The 27069-nt window shown below is 46.3% G+C and overlaps 1 protein-coding gene across 1 annotated transcript; it reads left to right on the top strand.

Moving 5' to 3' along the window:
- The first annotated feature begins 15683 nt into the window (after positions 1-15683).
- On the top strand, positions 15684-26720 carry LOC144932967 (uncharacterized). The gene is made up of 7 exons (XM_078857368.1): positions 15684-15687; positions 15928-16100; positions 17930-18131; positions 19728-19854; positions 21986-22051; positions 22643-22677; positions 24285-26720. Exons 1-7 carry the CDS (start codon positions 15684-15686, stop codon positions 24290-24292), a joined length of 615 nt encoding a protein of 204 aa, XP_078713494.1. The 3' UTR covers positions 24293-26720.
- The last annotated feature ends 349 nt before the right edge of the window (positions 26721-27069 follow it).

The following is a 27069-nucleotide window of genomic DNA, read 5'->3' as shown; positions in this document are numbered from 1 at the left end:
GCAATTGATCAAGCTAGACTCAATTTTAAAACGAGAATAACGATTAATAATACACTTTCGTCTGGTTAGCGACCAGAGCATGAACGAATATCAGAAATGGACGAAACGTCAAATCAGAGCCTGTATTTGTCTTGCAAATTCATGTTGGCCAGCGAAAAACGTACATGCAAATAACTACAGTAAATATAAAAACGTACATGCAAATATCTACAGTAACTGTGTAACGCCTAGCTTGCGACTTATATCAACATGGGACATACCTTGCTCATTAAGTTTGATTATGTCAAGCTTTTCTTGCAAATTGAGAACCTTATGGGTTCGTTTAGCTTTTTTACAGTAATCACAAAAATATGCACAGTATTAATACTGTACACGTGTTTTATAATCACGAAAATAACTATGAACACTGTAGTATTATACTGTTATCACAAAAATAAATATTAATTGTTCATAGTATAAGCACATAAATAAGTACAGTATTGATATATGAATAAACACAAATATAAGAAATGCTAACTGAACGACTTATATTAAAAGACTAAAGGAAAAGATGGCACGTGGCACGAATGTCGTGGAAGGTCTCGAATGAAATCGGACTGAAAGAGGAAAGCACGTGGACGAAATTTGAAATGTGGTTATAATTTAAAACGGCCGAAAGAGTGAAGCGACGAAAGTCATGTGGACGAAAGTCAAGGTATCGCTGTATTTTAAGTTGTTCAGGAGTAACCGTAGAAAAGTCAATGCCACCATATAATTGTGCAAAGGTATCCTGATTTTCTGGATAGCAGTGTGAAGGCGATGTTACTATATCGCCTGTTTTTCCATCACCAACGTCCAGGAGCCATTCCACGAATTAATTTCCACTTTCAAGATCTCGCATATTTAGTTTCAGCTTCAGCAACTGTAATTCCCTCCAGAGCCGATGCTTCTTTATACAAATTGCAAAAGCAAGAGACCGTGAACCACGTAATATAACTGGTAGTACTTGTCTGATATCTCCACCCAGAAATATTGCCTTGCCTCAAAATAGTTTAATATTCCAGTTAGATCACGCAATAATCTATCAACAGCCTGAAATGTGTTGTGTACACGTGACATTGGAGCTATATCATCCCAGACGATTAGTTTAGATTGGATTATATCTATGGCTTCCTTCGTGTTTGGCTATATATTGCAAGTTGACGTTGCAGTTATTTTCTTTCGAATGAATGAGCAACTCGGTCCCCAGCTAATAGTGTGTCAGCTATTCCTGTTGATGCAGGTCGCATTGTTATATCTCCTCTACCTGAAATAGTATGAAGTAGTCTTGAGTATAAGAACATTTTTCCGTGTTTTTCCCATTCCAGGAACCACTGTTTGGAAGCCAATTGAGTTGTCGCAGAGATCCTTAGCCGTATATATTTAGATTAGATCATTTCACGTCTACTTTGTTGCTTACATCTTTGTTCCTATCCCTCTGACCCTTTCAAAATCAACCTTGGCCACGCCAATCCTTTTTTATCCTTCCTTCCACGCATGATGTCTTCATTTGTTCTACTTCCATAGTATTCGCATTTGCACAATTGCGCCAATAGTTTACCTCGTACGTGATAGGATTATTTCCCTCTATACATTAACATCGTCTGTCTCTTCTTTCGTTCGATAATCGTTCATTCATCTGTTTGCTAGTGGAACTTCTTCTTGTCCTTCAGTTTGTTCAGTTCCTGGAGACCAACAACAACAAGAAACGCCAATGTCATACACAATACCTCAGAATGTAGATCAAGTACGGCAAACCGTTTTCTATCTTGCGTGTTTAGCTATCATGGTTTTGTGGCCCTGTGTCTCGACCATTCTTTAGATTGAAAACTAATTTCTTTAGAACTGCTTATTGTGTTTAATTTGTTGTCGTTCCCCCGCACCTCCACTTAGCATGGTCGGCGATGTAGGGTGCGAAAGAAGTTCAACGTAAATACATACATTCGCGGTTGACCGCGATATATCCTCCTGCACGCGTCATAAGGGGCCATCCATTTAGTAGGTATGCAAAAATCTGTCAAAACTTCACCCCTCCCTGTACGCACGCGTACTTTTTACACCCCCCCCCCACCTACGTACGTACGCTTGACGCACCACCCCCCCCCCCCGAATCTTATAGAACGGCCGATATTTAAGACACACAGAAGCGATGAAGAATTAATAATATTAACGTGTTTAAGCTAACAGATAATCTACCGCTAGACTATCTAACTCATTTGAAGGCCAATGTACACAAATTATTATCAAGGCTTCACCCCCCAACCCCCGCCCCCCCCCCGTTTCCTATGCGTACGTACATTGTCAGTAGACCCCCCCCCCATACGTAAGCGTACGCATTTGGGTTAACCCCCCTTCCCCCTCCATGCGCACACACTAAATGGCTGGCCCTTTCTGCATTGCTCGCATTGATGCGTCGACTGCGCGTGGTGGAATACAACATGCGGTCTCGTCTCGTCTCCCATCTCGTCACCCTCGCCTGGAGTTTGCGTGTCTCTCTCTGTCTTTCTGCCCGTGGTGGTCGCGTGGATGTTTCTCTCCACCATTTAGAAACGTGCGTTTATAACATTTGCCCGCTGTACATTCCACGTGATGAAATTCCACAATCTACGTGAGTCTGTGGGTCTCATTGTGAGCCTATGGGTCTCTGTGTGAGTAAGTCTGTAGGTATCAATGCGAGTCAATCAGTCTCTGTGAGTCTATGGGTCTCTATGTATGCACCGTCCGTAGCCAACCGTGCTAATCAGATGTGTGGAGGTATAACAAACTAAACACAACAAGCAGTTATAAAGAAATGAGTTTGTCAATCTACAAAAGTGCATAGCTCAAGTTGCCTTATGTCGCGAAAAGCACATATCAGAGCACGTGATGCAGTGATCATCTTGGTTGTTACGAGAATATCCGGAGATTCTTAGCTACAGTGGCTTCCTAATGTAGATGATGCTGCTCTGCCATCCTCGATTTGAATGAAGACTATTTTCCGATTACGTGGCGTGAAGCTGACTGAAACAAAAACAAACCTTTCACTCTGACAGAGGATGTCTGACTCTTCTCCGTCAACTCCATTTGTCGGAGCCTCTTCTGGAGCATGGCGGTTCGAGCGGTGCTACGAACCCGGCAGATATCCGGGTTCGATTCCCGCTGATGGCTACCAAACACCAGTTATAGTGATTATAATTATTCGATAATTATAATTATCTGAACCGATCCTGGGCCTCCCCTAGGTCGACTCAGCCTCCAAAATGAGTACCTGGTGTGGTGTATAGTAATCGTCGTCACGAGGGCGGCAAAGGCGGCCGGGCGTGGTGCTGGTCACCCACCCCCTCGTGTGCCGTGCCAGCCTTCTTCAGTGCTGCTCGCTAACAGCATTTGCCCGAACAGTCCGTTAAGGCTATACTGGGGATCTCTGTCTTGTCTAAGTAAAGAATTCTACTGCTTTGCAAGAGATCCGAATTGCTTCTATTTATCGGGATATGACAATCCTAAACATGTACTGTACTCTGTACTAGAACTTGCACAATGGTAAATGTCTATTATATAACAACGATGAGACTTTGCATTAACTCTTACCTCCATCTGGCTGGCTTCTTTCAGGAGAACCACTCCCTCTGCTTTTCGTTTGAAGCCAAAAAGCAACAAAAAACACGACAGTCAGTCACCTCACCTTCACCCAGAGCCATCCCTAGGGTACACGACCAATCGAGGCGAGTGCCCTGGGCCCCGTTCTTTGGGGGGGCACCACGCTGCTTTAAAGTTGCACCGTCAGATGCCGTACTTTTGGTTTAGTTTGAAAGTAGGATTTGCCCCGGGCCCTGCACGTCCCGCTATGGACGGCCCTGCCCACACCTGTTAACACTTTGCAGGCCAATAAGTTATTTAAGGCAGAGGTATAGCTCTGTGATATCTGCTTTAGGGTGACATTTCTCTAACCACAAATAATTGCATTGCTCTATGTATGTACGGATGTTGAACTTATTTCGCATCATGCGTAGCCAACCATGCTAATTGGAGGTACGGGGGAATACCATCAAACTAAATACAAAAAGCAGTTCTAAAGAAATTCGTTTTAAATCTAGATGATTTAAAAGTGCTTAGCTCCGGTGGCTTCCTAATATCGGAAATAAGAGCTTTCCAGACGGCCGCAGAATTACATCTGAAATCACGCGATGCGGTGACCGACTTTTTTCGACGACCAGCCAAAAGCCACTGCTGCTGTGTGGATGACAAGAGTTCGCGTGATGATGGTTTATGCTCCTTGACGAGATCAGCGAGGTATTGTGGTTTATTTGTGGCAAGCACTTTGTGTGTAATGAGTGCGACCTCATAACGAATTGGTTCGGCAACTGAAAGCCAATGCAGCTCGATGAACACTTAGACGGACATGGTAAGGAAACATCGTGACAGCCGGCGTGTCGTTTAACCCATGATTGGATTATTGTTGTTTGTGTATTTGATAATTAAAAAAACTGTTTTAAGTTTCGATTTAAAGCTTTCGTGACTGCAGGGATTCATCTTCTTGGTTCTTTCGGTAAAGTCACGTAGAAGGGAAGTAATAAAATAATAAATAATAAAACATTATAAAATAATTCTCACGACGTTTCGGCCACAACGCAAGCAGCCGTCCTCAGGTGAAAACCAGGTCTGTCGAGGCGACAGCATCTGAATGAAACAGCACCATGCTTGGAGCATATATTTAAGCTGGGTTGGAAGGGGGGGAAAGGGCGTCTTGACGAAAGAATTTGCATATCAAGAGGAATTTAGCATATTTATGGGAAATGCAGGTATGTGATTAGTACTACTTATGCCTGTGCATTATGCAGCCTCTCCCCGATTATATTCGTGACACCGTTCGTCGCGTGGCTGTGGTGCGGGAGGGGGCCCGATTGGCTACTGCCAAGACCCAGTCCCGGAACGAACGTTGTGCACGACGCTCGCATGGTAAGTCCCCCTGGTGGGTGGGGGACATGGCCTGGCTGCACTGCCCGCAGGTACTGGTGGTGACCTCCCCTAAGTTACATAGGCCGTGGCAGGGGCCGGTGGTGCTTATTGAGGTTCCAAGTTCGCAGTCCGCGTGTGTTCGATTCAGATCGCGGCGTTGATACGTGCATACGTCCCGATTGAAACCCTATGTGGCCCCGCGGACGGATGCGTCATCTCCTAATGTTGCCTTGCCGGTGTCTGTCGCGACCGACGCGCCATTGACTTTGCCTGTTCAACCTGCAAGCGCGCCTGTCGTGCCTCCTGTAGACGGACCAGCGGTGATCCTGCTGGACATGGTGATTCCTGCTCCGGGTGGGCCTACCACGGCGACGGGGACACTTGACCCCGCTGCCCCTACAACCCCATCTCGGGCACGGTTGTGGGAGGGCTCGATGACGGGCCTCTTTGGGGAACGGGATGCTGGGAGTGACGGGCCTCCAACAGCGGCGGGCGGTTCCAGTCCTGCCGCTCCTAAAACCCCGTCGAAGCCACGGTCCGCACGGGGAGGGGGGGGGGCAACCCCGTGCAGGACGGTCCGGTGACTCGCACGCGTTTGAAATCCCTTCCCTTTCGTTAATTGTTATTGTTCTTCTCTCCGTTGTCTTCTTATGCCGATGTGTCATGTGTTGCTCGCATTATTGTTGTTCTGTTGCAGCCGAGGACGGCTGGCTTTTTCATCAAGGGGGGATTAGTGTAATGCGAGCAAGGACAGGGTGTGCACTGCCTCCGCACCACTCACACGGGCTGGTGTATTGGAAGGGCGGAGCCTGGTCGTTGGGGTGAGTGGGGGCGGAGACAGGGGCGGTATGAGAAGGTGGAGTTTGGGTCACGTGAGAGAGGGGATATAAGGAGAGAGACGGGGGAGGGACGGGGAGAGAAGAGAGTGAATGACGGAGGGAGCCACGCTGGCGGTGGAGGGAGAAGTGGCGCCATTGCCACGTGGTCGGGGCCGATAGGCGCACTGGGGCCCAGCGTGCGTGGGCAGCGGAGCGTGCGGGGCCGCACGGCGAGAGAGAGAGCCAGCAGCGTGTGCGGGGTAACCGAAGGGCAGTGTGGCCCAGGCGGGTGAGAAGAGAGCACACGGAGGGGCCGGAGGAGACGGCGTGGCGAGAGCCACACGGAGCGTGCGCGGGGCGCACGGCGAGGGTCGGAGCGAGGACCAGCGGGTGCGAGGAAAGAACCCAATAAAGGACCAACGGAGAGCGACATCTTGTGAAGGAGTCCTTTATTACATATGTATCTGTGAGTTGCTATGTGTTTGTAACTATGTGTGCGTCAGTCGATTTGTGTGTGTAACTACATTTGTGTGTCTAATGTCGATGTCTGTGTGTGTAAGTCCATCTGTTTCTATGTGTGTGGGTCGATGTCTGTGTGTAAGTCCATGTGTGTGTCTGCATTTTTCGCCCGGGCAACGCTGGGTGCTTACCGATAGTTACAAATAGAACACTAAGTAAGAGACCTATATACTCGCCAAGTAATAAACGCTGTGTATTCTTGTCTTGGTGTGGTCTGGGAATGTTGGTGTGGTCTCCGAATGTTGTTGTCCTTGTCTTAGTGTGGTCTGGGACTTTTGTTGTTTTCTTGGTGTAGTATGGGACTGTGTTAGTTGTTGTGGTCTGGGACTGTTGTTGTCTTGGTGTAGTCTGGGAATGTGGTAGGTGTTGTTGTGGTCTGGGAATGTTGTTCTTGTCATGGTGTGATCTGGGACTGTTGTTGTTGTTTTCTTGGTATTGTTTGGGACTGTGGTTTTTATTGTTGTTGTCTTTGTGCGGTTTGGGACTGTGATTGTTGTTGTCTTGGTGTGGTCTGGGACTGTTGTTGTTGTCTTGGTGTGATCTGTGGTTGTTGACAGTGCTTGGACATATATATTACAGAGAACCAATTCCTAAGGATCATTGACAGGGGCGATGGTCCACCGTGGGTTTGATCAGAACATTTCTCAATTTATGAAAACCAGAGATCTAGCCTGGAATAATGCAACAAAAAGTCAAATAACCTAATTTATTGGATTACCTATAGAACACTAAGAAAGATATATATCTACTCGCCAAGTAATAAACGCGGTGTATTGTCTTGGTGTGGTCTGGGAATGTTGTTGTTGTGCTCTGGGACTGTCGTTGTTGTTGTTTTGGTGTGGCCTGGGACTGTTGTTGTGGCCTGGGACTGTTGTTGTGGCCTGGGACTGTTGTTGTGGTCTGGGAATGTTGTTGTTGTTGTCTTGCTGTGGTCTGGGACTGTTGTTGTTGTCTTGTTGTAGTCTGGGACTATGGTAGTTGTTGTGGTCTCGGACTGTTGTTATTGTAGTTTGGGACTGCTTTTGTTGTTGGTGTCTTGGTGTGGTCTGGAACTATTTTGTTGTCTTGGTGTAGTCTGGGAATGTGGTAGTTGTTGTTGTTGTTGTGGTCTGCGACTGTTGCTGTTGTCTTTGTGTGGTCTGAAACTATATTGGAAGATTTCGTGACTGCAAGGATTCATATTCTTAGGTTTTTTCGGTAAAGTCACGTAGGTAAAACAATAAAATTAATAAAAGTAAAATAAAAAATAAAATAAGAATAAAAATCACGACGTTTCGGAGGCAACACAAGCTTCCGTCTTCAGGTGGATCCGTCACAGCACGATAGCTGTATCAAGAAACTGGGACTGTTGTTGTCTTGGTGTGGTCTGACACTGTTGTTGTGGTTTGTGAGTGTTGTTGTTGTCTTGGTGTGGTTTGGGACTGTTGTTGTCTTGGTGAAGTCTGGTACCGTTGTTGTTGTCTTTGTGTGGTCTGGGACTGTGGTTGTAATTATTGTTGTTGTGGTCTGGGACTGATATTATTGTCTTGGTGTGGTCTGAGACTGTTGTTGATGTTGTGGTCTGGGATTGTTGTTGTAGTTGTTGTGGTTGTCTGCGACTGTTGTTGATGCTGTTGTTGTTTTGGTGTAGTCTGGGACTGGTGTTGTTGTTGTGGTCTGGGACTGTTATTTTTGTTGTTCTGCTGCCTTGCCCCAGGTTTTAATTTAGTGTTGAAAATCAGCAAGATATCATGTACGCATGCAATTTGTACTTAAGAGCTCCACGGTGGTGAGATGTTAACTACCTCGCCTGGTATACTAAAGGTCATGGGATTGATTACCATCTTGACACCTGCTACAGTATATATTTGAAGTTTGCATCTGTCTCTTCCCGCGGTCCCGTGTATTTTTTTCTGGGTCCTCCGATTTTACCTCCGAATTTAGAATCAACACGCGTTTAGAGTACTTGGCTGTGGTTATCAATTTCCACGTAATAATCCACTTAATTTAGCTGTCATTTGTGACCGCCAGGTCGCTTCAGAAAAATAGCTATATAGCTCAATTGGCCTTAGCTCGTAAAATACAAATAAAACATATTTTAAAAATAGTTGATATATTTATTCATATTGACATATTTATTTATGTTACGTGACTTGCTTACCTTTTCTCTATTTGGCACTCGTGTCGGTTTTTTCCGTATTGTTTGTTGCTGTACCTTGCTCACCATACTGAACTTCGGTTAATATTATAGAGGGTGGTCCAATAGCCAGGACACGTAGGGTTATTGTTATACAGGGTGGGCACAGCATTAAGAGAATGTCCAATGAAGAACTTCAGAGCTCTGTGTTAATTTGAGGCACTGTGCAGGTAAACAAATGTACCACGAGAGGGCGATAGACCGGTGCGCAGTTGTGCCACCTGAGCATCGATTCTGGGGAGCGGTGGCGCAGCGGTTATCGCGCTGTGCTGCACTACAAATCCGGCAGATACCCGAGTTGGATTCCCGCTCAAGGCCACCTCCACTCGCACAAGTGAAAGCGATTATCTGAACCCGTGCTGGGACTCTGACTGGATCGACTTTGCCTCAAATGAGTACCTTGTGTTGTGTGTAATAAATATCGCGACTGGGAAGACAAAGTCGGCCGGCGTGGTGCTGGCCACCCACCACCTCGTGTATCGTCCCGGCCTTCATAGGCGCTGCTACTCACTAACAGTACTTGCCCCAACAGTCTGTAACGGCTATACGGCGTATCTTTGTTTTTTTGTCAGTGGGGAGCACAGGGATGCATTTGCCAGTCACCTTGCACATAACCTGGCACAACAGTATAACCTATGGCACGTGGGTCTGTCTCGTGACCACCTCTTGCATATCGTCTGGTACAGCAATAAACCCATGGCACCTGCGTCTGTTCTGTGACCTGCTCCCCCTCCTGCATCTAGCCTGGCACAGCAATCAACCCATGGCACCTAGGTCTGGCCTGTCGTAGGATATCACCAAATCAATTTTCTTCTAATGCTGCATACCTGTTGCATTGGAAAGCCACCAATTCAGAATGAGCAAAACTACGACTCATCGTGTGCACAGGAAGTGAGGTTTGGTGGATCTTGCACAGAAACACAAAAACAAAGATCCCCGTATAGCCTATGACAGGCTGTTGGGGCAATTGCTGTTAGCGAGTGGCAGCACCGATGAAGGAAAGTAACTGCACAGGAGGAGGCGGGAGGCCAGCACTACGCCCAACCGCCACTGTCTCTCCAATGGCGATGTTTACAACACACCACAGCAGGTAATCATGTTAGGCTGAGTCGACCGAGGGGAGGCCCAGGACCGGCTCGTCACTGATGGTGTTGGTGGTGGTGGCCATTAGCAGGAATCGAACTGGGGTCTCCGCTTGTTTCGTAGTGCAGCGCACTAACTACTGCGCCATTGGTTCTGGTAGAGCCAGGAGTATGGCTCCTCCTCGACACCCACTCACTCACTAACCCATCCATACCCTCACTTACCCACTCACTCTCCGACCCACTCACCCAATCACTTACTCTCCCACTCACCCACTTACTCACCCACTCACCCACTTACCCACCCACTCACCCACTCACTCATCCAATCTCCCACGCACCCACTCACCCACCCACTAACTGCAAGGATTCATACTCTTAGGTTTTTTCGGTAAAGTCACAAAAGAAAAAAAAGAAAATGAAAATTACTAAAAGTAATAATATTATTATTTATTAGCAAATGTTTTATTTATATAACATTTATATATGTATTATTCCATTTCTATTATTACTTTTATTAATTTTAATTTTATTTTTTACCTACGTGACCCTATAGCCACTCTCCCCTGGCGCTGTAGCCCATAGACCCCAGTCTCTCAACCCTAACCATGGACTCTGCTCCTCCCCTCCCCCACGCATCCCTATCCCTGCACACCACATCACCTGAACCACCACACCCACATTACCTCATCCACCACGCCCACCCACTCACCCCATTGACCATTCCCATCCACCCCACCCTTTCCACCCACCCCACCCTTTCCACCCACCCCACCTACCTACCCATCTCACATATCCCACGCACTCACAAACCCACTCACCTACCCACGAGTGCACTCACCCACCCGATGACCAACTCACTCACAATCTCAGGCACAACTCCTCATTCACCCAATCACTCGCCCCATCTCACACCAATTAACCCAACCACTCAACCACTCACCCACCTACTCACCCACCCATTCAACCATCCACTCACCCACTTACCACCCACCTCAACACCAACCCACTAACACACCCACTCACTCAATCGACCACCTACCCACATACCCACCCACTCACATACCCACTCACTCACCCACCAACTCGCTCACCCACCCACTCGTTCACTCACCCATCCACTCACCATCCAATACCAAGTCACTCATTTACTCACTTACCCACTCACTCATTCAACCATCCTCTCGGTCACTCATTCATCCACCCACTCAACCAACCCACCCACTCACTCACCCCATTTCCCACCCACTGACGCACTCACTCACCCACTCACACACCCACTCATCCACCAACTCACTCACCCATTATTCCAAACATCCACTCAGTCATACATTCACTCAACCACTCCGCCACCTATTTATCCACCCACTAATTCACCCATGCAACCACCCACTGACTCACCCAATCACACACTTATTCGCTCACCCGTGACTTGCTTACCTTTTCTCTATTTTCCACTCGTGTCGGTTTTCTTGGTATTGTTTGTTTCTGTACCTTGATAACCATACTGGACGTCGGTTAATATTATACAGGGTTGCCCAATAGTCAGGACACGTAGGGTTATTGTTATACATGTTGGCCAATAAATCAGGACACAGCATTAAGAGAATGGCTGATGGAGAAATTAGGAGCTCTGTGTTAATCTGCAGCGCTGTGCAGGTACACAAATTAACCACTAGATGGCAATAGACAAAAGCGCTGTTGTGCTACCTGAGCATCTGTTCTGGGGATCGGTGGAGCAGCGGTTAGCGCGCTGTGCTGCGCTAAAAACCCGGCAGAAACCCGAGTTGGAGTCCCGCTCACGGCTACGTCCACCAGCACAAGTGAAAGCGATTATCTTAACCCGTGCTGGGCCTCTCACTCGATCGACTTTGCCTCAAATGAGTACCTTGTTTTGTGTGTGTGAACATCGCTACTGCGGAGACAACGGCGGCCGGCGTGGTGCTGGCCACCCACCACCTCGTGTATAGTTCCGGCCTTCATAGGCGCTGCTACTCGCTAACAGTACTTGCCCCAACAGTCTGTTAAGGCTATACGGTGTATCATTGTTTTTTTCCAGTGGGGAGCACAGGGATGCATTTGCCAGTCATCTTGCACATAACCTGGCACAGCAGTATAACCTATGGCACCTGGGTCTGTCTCGTGACCACCTCTTGTATCTAGCCTGGCACAGCAGTCAACCCATGGCACCTGCGTCTGGCCTGTCTTAGGATATCACCAAATCCGTTTTCTTTTAACGCTGCATGCCTGTTGCATTGGGAAGCCACCAATTAAGATTAAGCAAAGCTGTTAGCGAGTGGCAGCACCTATGAGTATGAAGGCCAGCACTGCACAGGAGGGGGCGGGTGGCCAGCACCACGCCCGACCGCCTCTGTCTCCCCAGTGGCGATGTTTACTGCACACCACAGCAGGTAATCATGTTAGGCTGAGTCGACCTAGGGGAGGCCCAGGACCGGCTCAGATAATCGTCACTGATGGTGTTGATGGCCATGAGCGGGAATCGAACTCGGGTCTCCGCTTGTTTCGTAGTGCAGCGCGCTAACTACTGCGCCATCGGTCCTGGCAGAGCCAGGAGTATGGCTCCTCCTCAACCTCCACTCACTCACTAACCCATCCATACCCTCACTTACCCACTCACTCTCCAACCCACCTACCCACTCACCCAACCACTTACTCTCCCACCCACTCACCCGCTCACTCATCCAATCTCCCACGTACCCACCCACTCACCCACTATCCACTGGCCATATAGCCACTCTCCCCTGCCCATATAGCCACTATACCCTGGCCCTGTAGCCCCTAGACTCCATTATCTCAATCCTAACTCTGGACTCTGCTCCTCCCCTCCCCCACACATCCCTATCCCCGCACGTCCACATCACCTCACCCACCACACCCACCCACTCATTCCACCGACCATTCCCATCGACCCCACCCTTTCAAACCACACCACCTACCCGTCCAAACGAATCCCACGCACTCACAAACCCACTCACCTACCCACGAGCGGACTCACCAACTCACCAATCCAAGGCCACACTACTCATTCACCCACTCACTCGCACCCATCACACACCAATTCACCCAACCACTAAACCAGTCACCAACCTACTCACCCACTCACTCACCTATTTACCCATCCACTCAAACACCAACCCAATCAGACACCCACTCACTCACCCACTCGACTACCTACTCGCCTACTCACTTACCCACCCACTCACAAACCCACTCACTCACCCACCCACAAGACAACTTTAACCCATTGAGTCAGCAGCGTTCAATGTGACGTAAGCACTCGTGACCAGCGACCTTTGCGACAAGGGGTATGGAGGGAGGGGCCCCACCCTCGAGTTAGAGGATGAATCACATCTCTCACGCATTCTTTAATGCTACTCAACAGGTATGCAGACACGTGACTTTTCCAGTTCATCACCTGACTTTGAGAAACTTGCGAAATCTGCCACGCGGAGAGACAGAAAGAGAGGGAGTGCGCAGCCGCTTGCTTTTCCACTCTCAGCAATTGACTCAACGGGTAGCACAGGAACCCACAGAGTCACACAACGAGCCGTACACTCACATAGAGACCCGTAGACCCATCACAAATACACCCAGAGACTCAGAGACCCATAGACTCATCACAGAGACCTATTGACACCTCCTCATCCTGCCGTGGTGAGCAGAGCCGGTTTCTTCTGTGAGGTGAGTAAAGCTGTGATTGGCGACTCCACGCGCTATGTTGTTTTTATTATTATTAATCATACACAAGCATTAACATACTATTATAATTATTGCTGTTTTGGACGTACTGTATATCGAGCTTCTTTCGCACTGTAGGTCGCCAACCGTGCTAATCGGAGGAGCTGTAATGCATTGCGGATTGCGAAATACCAATGGCTGCTATGCACGCAGCACTGAATATATGCACAGTCTCTACGTGACTTTATGGGTCTCTGTGTGGTGTGAGGCATATAGGTATCTGTGTGCTGTGAGTCTATGGGTCGTTGTATGATGAGTCTAAGGGTATCTGTGTGATGAGAATGGGTCTCTGTGTGATGAGTCTATGGGTCTTTGTGGGGTGAGTTTATGGGTCTCTTTGCTATAAGTCTGTAAAGTTATTTGCGTGCCTAGCAGTAATAATGAAAGAATGCGTGGTGCATCATAGGTCAGGCGTATATTGCACGCCCACTCACAAGACGTTTGGAATGCGAACTAGCAAGAAATTTGATACTTTTCTTGTCTTATAGATCACACATATGCTGCTCTTGAAAGAACAAAGATCCCCCTATAGCCTCTAACCAACTGTAGGGGCAATTGCTTTTAACAGCGAGTAGCAACACAAATATCCCCACGTATAGCTAACAGGTTGTAGGGGCAAGTGCTGTTGCCCCCAAATCCTGGGGGCGGGTGGCCAGCACCATACCACCTTTGTCTCCTTAGTGAGGATATTTATTTAATACACATCGCCGCAATAAGGTTACTCATTTGAGGCTGAGTCGACCTAGTGGAGGCCCAGCACTGGTTCAGATAATCAATGCCTTCACTGGTGGTGTTGCTGGTGTCCGTGATCAGAAATCGAACTCAGGTCTCTATCGGGTTCGTAGCGCAGCACGTTAACTGCTGGGCCACCGCTCCCCACACACACACTCACTCTCTCACTCACCCACTCACCCACCCACTTACCCATTCACACACCCACCCACCCATCCGCTCACTCACTCACCCACTCAGTCAACCACTCGCACTACCTACAATTCTGACGTTTCCGGCGGTGGCTCAAACTCGTTACAATGGAGCTAACGCGAGCGTTGTCATCACTTCTCTTTACAGATCTCGCCATGGCATTCGCGAGGCTGTACCAATCAAGGCTGAACCTTGGCCAAACCTTGCAGACCCTAGCTCTACTCTTGTCCTGTAAGTCTAATACGGAAAAATATAAATAAATGCACAATGCGATACAAATGTTTTCAAAACGTGTTTACGGTAATGACAGGGATTAACACGTTGGATTTCCCTCCATCCACTTTTCTTTCTGTTCTGTCTGTATTCTACCAGGTAAGGCCCACCGAGCTGTGTGACTCTTTTTCAGAAGCGACCTGGCGGTCAAAAAGTATAGCACATCGACGTGGTATATCATCATCATGTGGACATTTATTGCAGTCAAATACTCGAAACGGGTGGGAAAACAAGCTGCTTAGCTCAGTTGGCCTTACACCTGCTAGAATACAAAACAGTTTTAGTTGTTAAATAGTTTTATAGAAATTAAAATTATATTTCAAACCGTACACCCATTTCAAACCTTTAAAACAACCTGCTTCAGCAGCTTTCCTGCTCATTTTTCTCCTGATGACGATTGCTTGTGTTGCGATCAAAACGTCGTAGTTTTTTGTTATTTTCTTTGAACCTTTCAACGTGACTTTACCGAAAGACCCAAGAATACGTACAGTATTAAAAGAGAAATTACTGAAACAAACGCAGCATAGTGAAGAAACGTAATTTTGTTGCTTTTCATCTATTTATTCATTTCAGTGTGTTTATTGTTTTACTCCATTTTTAGCTTTCTGTGTAAAATAATCGTTAACAAATCCAAAGTTCGTTGTAACGAAAATTAATTTGTAGAATATACTACACATATCGAGGTATTGCTGTGCTTAATGATTTCTTGACAGTTTTACTATACAGGATTATTGTATTCATAGCTCGGGTTGAGCAGTTATATCCGTGCGACTATTTTTGGCAGTATCGCATATTATCAAATGCTTTCGTTATTATCAATGCATTTTTGATGATAAACCATCATCACTCGAACTCCGGTCATCTTGGCAGCCAGTGGTTATTGGCTAGCCATCGAACGCAGAGGGTCACCGCATCTTCGCACACTTTCAGATGCGCTTCTGCAGCCATCTGGAATGCTCTTCCTTCCGATAACTAGATTTGCAAACCCATTTCCTCGGAACTGCTTTTTTGTCCTTAGTTTGTTGGCCTTCCCTGCACCTCCGATTAGCACGGTTGGCTACATATGGTGGAAAAAAATGTCAACATACATATGTTTGTTTGCATTGTCCTTGTACCGCCTTTTGGAATTGTTCTCTGGTTTAACACAGCTATGGTGTAGGCCAATCAGTTTTAAGGAGAATGTGTAACGTTATTATGAAAACGTGGTTGTTCGCATTGTCCTTGTACTGCTCGCCCTTTGTCGTTGTTCTCTGGACTATAATTGCTGAGACAAGGAGGTTGTAGCTCTGGTGTAGGTCAATCATTGTCAAGGGGCACTGCGTACATTACCATCACATCAGTGTTTGTTTGCATTGTCCTTATGCTGTTCTCCAACCCCCTCCTCCTCCCCCTCCTTCCCACCAACTCTGGCTGGCTGTGCCAGGCGCGGTGCTCTGCAAGGAGGGAGCTGCCGCTCGGCTTGCTGTGGAGGCCCCGCCGGGTGTGGTGGTGGTGCAGACCGGGGCTACGGCCACGCTCGGCTGCTCCTTCCCCTGCGGCACCGTTGGGGTGCAGAGCACCGTGGTGGAGTGGGAGATGGTTGGGAGAGGGGATAAGGTAAGAGGAGACGCGTGAGAGACTCGCAGACCTATATAAAAACACGTAGAGATGCATATAGATGCATAGACTCTCTATACCAACTAAACAAACTTTTATTTTACCAGGTAATTCCCACTTAACTATGTAGCTATTTTCAGAAGCGACCTCGTAATAATAATGTCAGCATTTGATAATTACATATCATACTGGCAAAAAATGGTTCTTCAAATAAAACTGCTCATCCGTAACTAAGAATGCAATAATCCCGTAGAATATAAATGTCAAACAATCATTAAGTACAGCAATACCTCGATATGCATTGTATATTCTATAAATTAAGTTTCGTGATAACGAACTATGGATTTTTTTTACTATTATTTAATACAGCAAGCTAAAAATAAAGTAAAACAATAAGCACACAGAAATGAATAAATAAATGATACGTTATATTGATCTCCGGTACTCTATAAATAGCTGTACAATTACGTTTTTTCACTATGCTGCATTTGTTGAAGTAATTTCTCTTTCACGACTGTACGGTTTGAAATATAATATAATTTTCTATAAAAGTATTTTAAAAAAATCTTTTTTTATATTACCAGGTAATTCCCACTGAGCCACATAGTTTTTTTCAAAAGTGACCTGGCTTTCACAAATGATAACTCAACGAAGTGGCTTACCTAGTGGATATTTGTAGCAGCCAACTCGTCTAAACATACGATGTTGATGCTAAATGTGGAAAGGAAAACCCCGAGGAACCGGAGAAAAATCCACGTGACTACAGCGAGAGAGACACGCAAACGCCAAATATACAGACATAATGAGTGTCGTTATCGAATCCACGACCTCCTTTCAAACAGGCGAGGTAGTTTACATCTCCTAGCCACCGTGGAGCCCCAAAACATCTCTCCACCACGTCCTGCTGGCCCAGATCCTCACGATCTATGGTTTCCCCCAAGCTTTTCTATATATAAATATCTATGTGCCTATATGTATCTCCACGCCTATATCTCTCTCTCTCTCGCTACTTGTCTCTATGGATTTCTCTCAGTTTCTACGCATCTCTATGTATCTCTCTTTACGTGTCTCTGTGGATCTCTCTCTGTGTGTGTCTCGACACATATTTCTATCTTCCTCTCTCACTACGTGTCTCTATGAGTCTCTCTCTCTCTCTACATGCCTCTACGTGTCTCTCTCTATCTGTCTCTCACTATGTGTCTCCATGGGTCTCTGTCTCTCTACATATCTCTCTATCTATCTCTCTCATGACGTGTCTCTATGGGTCTCTCTCTGCCTGTCTCGACGTGTATGTCTATCTCAACGTGTCTCCAATGGGTGTCTCTCTCGTTGTGTCCACACGCTTCCCTACACATCTCTCTCTAGCTCTCTTTCTCTCGTGTCTCTACGTATCTCCACAAATGTCTCTCTCCATCTCTCTCTCTCTTCTGCGAACGTTGGGGTGCCGGAAAAGCCCTCTGTACCAGCGTGAACGGCACCCTCATCTTCACCTTCTAAAGTGCTCGCTCGTCGGCGTGGCATGTGCGATGACCACCACCATATGACTTTTTTGTGTTGTGCACAGCGCATCTAGCGCCACAGCACGTGGTTTTATAGTCTTTGTGTTATTTGTTGCTGGTGGCTGTGTATTTTGTATTTCGTATTGGGATCACCTCGAGTGCTGTTGCTGCTGGCAGCAATAAAAGTTGTTTTAAAAGTCAAAATTCTCTCTATTTCACTCTATATCTACGTGTATCTATGTATCTCTACATGCCCACCATGCTTCTCTACACATCTCTATATCTCTCTCTATATATAAACATATTTCCACCTCGTTCCGGCCGGCCCAGATCCTCATGATGGACGGTGTCCCGAGGCCCATGATCCCGCGAGCTGCATGGATAGGAGACTTCTTGACCTGCAACGCCTCCATCTCCTTGTCTGATGTGCGCGAGTCCGACTCCGGGACCTACTGCTGCAGCGTCCTGCTACTCAACATGTACTATGAAGGAGAGGCCTACGTGACCCTCAGGGTCCTGAGTCCATCTTCCGGTGAGTTAGTGAGTGAGTGAGGAGTCGCCAGTAGTTGCTTTATATGTAACTTTAGCCAAAGGGACCCCCTTGGCGACCACTGTCAGGGAACACTGTGCTGCACGAGGATAGAGCAGGAGGAGGATGTCACTCTCAGGGCCTAGAGTAGGCCACGGGGTGAGTGAGAAGTTACCAGTATATGTTTTATTTAACCTAGGGGACCCCCTGGACAATCAATGTCTCTGGTTTCGAGACTGTACAACTACTCGCTTACAGAGCCGCCTGCAGATTTGATAACCGACATACTCATCTTCTTGGTTCTTTCGGTAAAGTCACGTAGAAGGAAGTAATAAAATAAAACATAATAAAATAATTATCACGACGTTTCGGCCACAACGCAAGCAGCCGTCCTCAGGTGAAGAATGAAACACCACCAAGCTTGGAGCGTATATTTAAGCTGGGTTGGAGAGGGGGAGGTGAGAAGAAGAGCGCCTAGACAAAATAATTTGCATATCAAGAGGAATTTAGCATATGGAAAATGCGTAGGAGGTGGGCGGGGGGGTTTCAAATTAATATTATGCCCGTGCATTATGCAGGATTAGCAGCATCAAAGGGAGGGGGAAGGGGGGGGATAGCATTAACAAAGGAAAGGAATGTTAATGCTACCCCCCTTCCCCCTCCCCCTCCCTTTGATGCTGCTAATCCTGCATAATGCACGGGCATTATATTAATTTGAAACCCCCCCGCCCACCTCCTACGCTTTTGCCATGTGATAAATTCCTCTTGATATGCAAATTATTTTGTCTAGGCGCTCTTCGTCTCCCCCCCCCCTCCAACCCAGCTTAAATATACGCTCCAAGCTTGGTGGTGTTTCATTCTTCACCTGAGGACGGCTGCTTGCGTTGTGGCCGAAACGTCGTGAGAATTATTTTATTATGTTTTATTTTTTTATTTTATTACTTCCCTTCTACGTGACTTTACCGAAAGAACCAAGAAGATGAATCCCTGCAGTCACGAAAGCTTTAAATCGAAATTTAACCGACATACTATTGAGTTTTGCAGACAGTTCTATGTTCTGTATGTGAATGAGTCGGCTCGTGACCCCCGTGCTCCGTGGCACGTCGTGGAGGGACTCCTGCACTCAAACCACCCATCAACAAGTCAACCCAGTCTGTGCATCATAGGACTTGTGATGTTCTCCGCTAATAAAATGCTGACGATCAAGAGGGCAGTATCTAACATCTCCCATATAGCCTTTTACAAGTGCTGTAAGCGAGCACCTATGAAGGTCGGCATGGCTCACGAGGGTTGGGTGGCCAGCACCATGTCCTGCCACCTTTGTTGCCATAGTGACAAAGTTTAATTACCACACCAGGTACTCATTTGACGCTGAATCGACCTAAGGGAGGCCCAGAACCGGTTCAGATAATTTTCACTGGTGTTGGTGCCATGAGCGAGAATCAAACATTTGTCGCCGAGTTCATAGCGCAGTGCACAAACCGCGACCACACCAATCAACATACATACACACATATATACACAATGTCAGCTGTCCCTGTGATGGCAAGAGCATTATGAGGAGGAGGTGGGGATCCCGTTTGTGTTTGGTTCATGCAGTGACTCCTAAGGTGGACAGCCCTATGGCCTCGCCTATAGCCTCCGAGAGGATCGGAGTCATTGCTGCCATCATGCTGATCGTGGCGATTGCCATTCTCCTGGCGATCTGCGTCGCTATTAAAAAATGGTGAGTCACACACTTCCCATAGAGTCAGCACTGCCGGTAAACTCAACACTGCCCCCCATTATATTATATTTTGGATTTATAAAACACCGTTCGCCAAAGCACTTGAAAATGCTTACCGACTATAGTACAAAATGGCAAAATAAGGGATAGGAATTGGGGTAGTGACTAGGGTGGAAGTAGCAAAGGTAGAGGCTGTGGCTGGGGAGGGGTTAGGGGCGCTAGGTTGTGCTGGTTGGGGTGGCGGAAGAGGAAGGGAAAAGGCAAGAGAAAGGAGATAGGACCTGAGGGCAATGCGAAAAGTGGAGAGCGAGGGGGAGAGTTGGATGTGGAGAAGGAGTTTGTTCCAGTGTAAGGAAGCAAGCAGAGAGAAGGAGCGAAAGCGAGATCGGCCGCAGCGTGGAGGAGGGACTGCAAGAAGATAGGCATCTTGTGACCAGAGCAGGCGTGATGGGACATATAAGGAAATGAGAAAAAAGAGGTAAGAGGGGCAAGGGCGTCGGCAAGGAGACCGACCAGGAACGAGTCTCAATAATCCAGACGAGTGAAAACTAAGGGAGTGCACAAGAAGTTTCGCAGCAGTGATAGTGATGAGGGGGATCATTTTTCTGATGTTGAAAATATGGAAGTGGCATGGAAGTGGTGGTGGCGATGTGGGCAGTGAAGGAAAATGAGGAATCGAAGGTGATGCCAATAATTTGTACAGAAGCGAAGGAAGTGAGACTGAGCTGGGGGAAAGATATGGAGGGGGGGAGGAGGAGGAGAGCGGGAGGCGGGGAAGTAGAAAGGAAATGTTGTGTCATCCATGCTTGGATGGCCATTAGGCAGGATGAGATGTGGTCGGAAAGGTCGGGAGTAAGAGCCTGAAAGAAAAAGAAGACTTGAGTGTCGTTGGCGAATCGGTGATGAGAGAGATTGAAAGAAGAAAGTATGGGCTCGAGGGGGAACGTGTAAAGGGAGAATAGGAGAGGACCAAGTCCAGAACACTGGGGGATGGCAACCGTGACAGGGGTGGGGGAGGAATAACCACGGTTAAAATAAACAGTGGATGAACGGGAAGTGAGCTAAGAGCAGAGCCAATGAAATGGGGCACTAGAGATACCGAGGTTAGACAGAGTGGATAAGAGGATGGAGTGATCAAGGGTGTTGAAAGCTGCGGACAGGTCGAGCGAAATTATGACAGATGAAAGGTCTGAGTGACGTGAGTTAGCCAAGTTGATGTGCACGTGGAGGAGAGCGGTTTCGGTCAAATGGAGTGGGGGGAAATCCGACTGGTGTAGGGGATAGAGTGAGAAGAGATGTAGGTAGTGAGTCGGATCGAACAACAACGAGTTTGGAGTAGTAGGAAAGCAATGAAATAGGGTGATAGTGTGCAGGGATGGGACTCAACACTGCCCATAGACTCAACACTGCCCCCATAGACTCAAAACTGCCCCCATAGGCTCAACACGGCCCATAGACTCAGCACTGCCAATAAACTCAACACTGCCCCTATAGACTCAACACGAGCACATAGACTCAACACTGTCCCCCATAGACTCAACACGGCCCATAGACTCAGCACTGCCGATGCACTCAACAGAGTCCATAGACACAACACTGCCCAAAGGCACAACAGTGCCCCTCATAGAGTCAACGCTGCACCATAGAATCAACCCTGCCCATGGACACAAGAATGCCCATAGACACAACACTGCCTATAGAACCAACACTGCACAAAGTCAGTGTTGCCCGTGTGGATGCTTGTTGATGCTTATGGATGCTTGGGAATGTCTGTGGATGCTTGTGAATGTTTGTTGATGTCTGTCAATGTCTGTGGATATCTGTGGATGCTTGGGGATGTTTGTGGATGCTTGTGGATGTCTGTGGATGCTTGTGGATGTCTGTGGACGCTTGTTGATGTTTGTGGATACTTTGGATTTTTGTGGATATCTGTGGATTATTGTGGATGTTTGTGGATGATTGTGGATGTCTGTGCATGTCTGTGGATTATTGTGGATGTCTGTGGACGCTTGTGGATCTCTGTGGATGTGTGTGGATCTCTGTGGATACTTGTGAATGTCTGTGGATGCTTGTGGATGTTTGTTGATCTCTGCTCTCTCGTTGTGACCACTGCTACCCTGTGCTGTGCTAGCGATAGGTGCAAGAGGCCATCGAGATCGAAGAGAGTGGAGGCAGATGAAGAGAAGCAAATGAATAAGTACATTCCACATTGGCCAGGATGGTCCAACAGTTAGGACAAATCGGGTTCTAGTTATACAGGGTGACAGATTCGATTAGACCTAAGTTTGTTCAAACATAAAATAATAATTATTACTTTGGTGTCTTGTTGGGTAAGGAAGTAAAGTAACATAATTAATAAGCAGTTGATATTCGAAATTCGTGCACAGTTATAGCATGGCATGCGCACCGCCACAACACAGAACTCACACGCTATTATAACGTGGATCACACGTCGTTATAATGCTGTTTCCGAGCAGTCGATAACAAACTACTTTATTGAGCTGCGTGGCTGAGCGGTACAGTGAATCAGTGCGCAGAGTGATGCAGTAACGCAATGTCGGCGTGCCTTCAGTTATTTTTCACGCCATGTCACTGTGTGGATTGTGTAATACATCATATTTCATCAAACGTTATTGTTGCTACGTTATTCATGGTGGCATAGTTTTTGCTTATAATGCGTTTAAACTCAACACAGTTTACATTTTCAGGAACGCATCTACTCCAAGCGTGTTACACGAGGAGTTGCTGGACTCACGTTTAACCGAAGCCTCTGCTTTCTTTGTTTCAGAGAGAAGGAACATCTCAATCCCTCCATCGAGACAGGTACAGACATCCGACTTACAAACATCCACACTTACGAACATCCACCTGACTTACGACCATCTACACTTAAGCACGTCCACAATTACGAATGGAACGTCATAAGACATTATTTTTAACCATCTGACTTTCGTTTATAAGCCGAACTGTGGAATACATTTTGTTTGGCTCAGTGATTTTCCGCTAGATGTAACAAGTCCCCAGCTTCCTGCTGGGACTCATTATGCCCCTTCCAGGACTTAAAGTACCTGAAAATAAAACAGATTTTCTTTTTACATGACTTTATTTTACATGTTTTTTATTAATATTACATGTATTTATATTATCATCATGTGGGGTTTTATAGCAGTAGCCAAATCCTCTAAATGCATGTTGATTCTAAATGTGGTGGCAAAATACAAAGGACCCAGATAAAAATCCACACTACGACCATGGGTAGAGAGAGAACGCGCAGACTCAAATTGGTGTCAGAAACGGAACCCCTTTGCAAGACGAGAATCGCTTCTATTCCGTGGGATGATTATATTATTTATGAACAAATTAATATATTTTTCTTTACAGACAAGGATTTGCCGTGTAGCCTTTGACAGGGATGTTAGGGCAAGTGTTGTTCGCGAACAACCGAGTAAGAGGACAGGGGAGTAGAGTAAGATTATGAAATTCATTTTAACACTGGCAATAAAACAGTTTAATCATTTAAATTAACATTTTACTTATTATTATTTTCGTTATTATTTATATCCCTTCATCTTCTTTTTCCTGGATGAACATGTAAACATTATGCACCCTCCATTAGAGGTTTTTTTGGGTTAGATCACGTAAATATATAAATGTGTCGTTAAAACAGGCCACCACCCGACACAGCCAACTAGTAAAGGTTGTCATGTAAACAGAAAATGCCAAATCGTCACTAGTACAGCACACCGGTGTGTTGGAGAGCCAAGCCACAACATTCACAATCTGATTACGACGTTTCGCCAGTTAATGCAACTCGCTTCATCAGGCGACAGCCAGATTTGTGGAGAAGTCCACTTGTTTTGTTCCTTATATAGAAGCGTAAATGTGGTGACCACACTTCTGCGCTCTTGTGCAAAGTGGGGGGGGGGGGGGAATTACTGAGTCAACGTACATTTTGCATGTGCATCATGCGAGCCCTTTGATCTTGTCCTTCCTGTCCATTGTGTTTATTATAATAGCCGTACCAACGATAATACCTCTTGAAGTATGGTGACCTGTATAGGCATGCATTTATATAATGTATTATTTTATTATTTGCTTCCACGCAGCACTTCGTCCATAGCTATCTAACCCAAAACAACTCTTATGGATACTGGTTGCGAAAGCCTACGTGTTAATACGAAAACAAATCCTAAACTATTTTCAAAAGATAATTCATGCATACGTGCAAAATGATAATAATGAAAGTGAGTTTCAACATTCGTTAACATAAATATAATATCTGTAGTAATGTTGTGTCCTGACTTTTCGGCCACCCTGTATAACAATAACCCTATGTGTCCTGACTTTTGTGCCACCCTGCATAACGACAATGCTATGTGTCCTGACTTTTGTGCCACACCTCTCTCTCTCTTCCTCCTGGTCGTCCTTAGCAGAATGACGAAGGGAAGAGCTTCTTTCATAAATGCCACCAAGAAGAATGCTGGCTACCGTGATCTACAGAGCTGGGAATCAGTTCCTCTACAGATCTCATTTCTCTTTCTGTCTCTCTCTGCATGCAGATCTGCGGTGGCAGTGAGATGTTATCTCCCTCGCATGTTATGCAGGAGGTCGTGGGTTCACTCCCGATCCTGACGATGCCTGTTGTATATTTGGAGTCCGCATGTTCTCTCTCTCTCTTTCTTCCCATGGTTGTTGCATGGATTTTTTTCCGGGCCCTCCGTTTGTTTACGTCGAACTGAACTTCTTTTGAACCATACGTAGCCTACCGTGCTAATTGGAGGTGAATCAACATGAGAACCAACATGAGTTTAGAGTATTTAGTGTGCCTTACCTGGTATATAAAATCGTATTTTTTTATATTTTACGTGGCTAAGTTGCCATGCAACTCTTGCCAGCCGACAGACAACAAACTATTCTGCAATTACATAAAAAAAAATGTAACTTAATAGCAGTAATTATTTTGTAAAATTACAGTCACACTTCAAAGTCAGTGATGGTAATCATAGGGTGATTTGAAATGAAGACAGAGAGCCAGAAGGGAGATGCCAAGAGACGAGACTAGGTGGTTCCAAACACTTTGGGGATAGAAAATTGCGTCAAATCTGGGGAACTGTTAACAGATGATCAGACACGCTTAACGGTTCTTTCAGGATTTCCCAACAGAAAAAAGCATGTCAGACAAATAGCCAAAGAGATCTCCTGAATATCAAACATATTTATTATTTCGTCTTTAATAATTGTATTTATTTATTTATTCATGACAATGACATCCGTACGTTTAACTTATTTCTCACCACACGTAGCCAGCCATGCTTAAAGACTGGTGACAATGGGCCTGGAATACAAATCACACCACCTTGCATCTCTGTGTAAACCATGTGCTTATTCTCGTTATACATGGTGCAAACATTCGCACGCATGTGTTTGGGAGGGCGTGATAACCGCATTAGAAACCGCTTGGGCAGTGCTGGTTCATGATTAGCTCAGGGTTGATGGGCCGTACTTTAGGCCCCAAAGACAAAGATCCCCCGTATAGCCTTTACAGACTGTAGGGGCAAGTGCTATTATTAGCACCTATGAAGGCCGGCACTGCACACGAGGGGGCGGCCAGCACCACCACTTGAGACCTAAGTCGACCTAGGGGGCACGCCCAGAACTGATTCAGATAATCGGCACTGGTGTTGACCGTCAGTGGAAATCCAACTCGGATCTCTGCTGGGGTTTGTAGTGCAGCGCACTAACCACTGCGCCAACGCTTTCCCCACATTTTTGGCACCACCGTTCCTCAGTGGGTCCCGTTCACCGCTACATATCGGAACGCAGGCTGCATTTCAGCTTCAATGTTATTGAGAGAGGCGTAGTAGCGCCGTCGTTTTTGAAGACGTTGTTACTCACCGCAGAGAACCGCGCTCTACGATAGCTTGCACTAAACTGTGCCACACATCTGCCCGCATGACCTTGTGGGAGGATCGGTACTGTTAGTTCTTTTTTTCTTTAAGTTTAACATTAAATCTATAGCCATCCTTAATTATAGAATAACACTTGTTTTACTTTCTATAACATATGGAAGAGCCTGGTGAACTTAAAACAATACGTTAAGTTATTTCAAATTCACAACACGAGGTGACCTTTGCTAGGTTTCGAGACGGGATGGAGGCCTTTTACAGTAATACCCCTGTTTGTGTCGGTGATGCGTTCCTGGAATGTGCAACGGATATGGAAATTACAAAAATCAAAGCGATTTACATGGTAGGTGGAGGGGAAGGCTGAGAGGCGATGCAAATCAGGTGGCAGTATGAAAAATAAAGTGGCGATGTATTTGACAAATAGAGTTAACAGTGGGTATTTAAGTCGGGGTATTACTCTACCTACAGAGCGAAATCGTGACACCAGCGTGTTCACGTTGCACGTTTGATGTACATTTATACTTGCTAACAAAAAGGTTGATTCTATGGTGTAATGGTTAATCTGATCTCCAAAACAGCTGCTTCTCCTGTGAGTCGGTTAAACTAGAAATGGATCATTTATCCACTTTTTCTGAGAGATTATTGCAGTGCTTTGTTACTATACTCGGGGTTCTGATGAAGAACTTGGGCCAACTACTGCTGGTCCAGAATGTGGCCGCCAGGATGCTCACGCAAATCTCATCCCGTGAGCACATTGCCACCCCTATAATACAATATCTGCAACGGCCTCCAATTAAATTTCAGGTACAAATTAAATTAGTTCTGCCTACTTACAAGTGTCTTAAACAGCCTTGCACATTCTTGATTTGAAGCTTTTGTGACTGCAGGAATCCACACTCTTTGGTTCTTTCGGTAAAGTCACGTAGGTATAAAATAAAATAAATCACGACGTTTCGGGCACAACACAAGCATCCGTCATCAGGTGGGAAAGCATGGTATGCTGCTGAGACAGACTGTTTTAAAAGGTTTGAAATGAGTGTTGCCCAAGGGTCATAAAGAAGTGGCCGGGGCTAGTGATGTTAATGTGAGAAATTAACATGTAACTGTAAGATAGGAGAGCCTTGCACATTTTTTTTTTACATTCAACAACTGATACACCTGCACGTACCGTCACGACCTCTCCGATCCGCTGATGTATCATCTGCACCTGGGATGACCGAGCCTTTGCATGCGCTGTGCCAAGACCACGTAATGCCCTCCCACAGCAGTGGTTAGAGAGGCGAGCCCACTTGCCCGTTTGCGTCTTCTC

The sequence above is a fragment of the Lampetra fluviatilis genome, chromosome 6 (genome assembly GCF_964198595.1).
Source record: "Lampetra fluviatilis chromosome 6, kcLamFluv1.1, whole genome shotgun sequence".
In the NCBI taxonomy this organism is placed as follows: domain Eukaryota; kingdom Metazoa; phylum Chordata; class Hyperoartia; order Petromyzontiformes; family Petromyzontidae; genus Lampetra; species Lampetra fluviatilis.
This window is presented reverse-complemented; position numbering and strand designations above follow the sequence as displayed.

Excerpts from the sequence above, each read along its gene's own strand:
- LOC144932967 (XM_078857368.1), top strand. Across the intron at positions 16,101-17,929 it reads TGGTTGGGAGAGGGGATAAG|ATCCTCATGATGGACGGTGT; the intron begins GTAAGAGGAGAC and ends CGGCCGGCCCAG. Across the intron at positions 19,855-21,985 it reads TGCGTCGCTATTAAAAAATG|CGATAGGTGCAAGAGGCCAT; the intron begins GTGAGTCACACA and ends GTGCTGTGCTAG.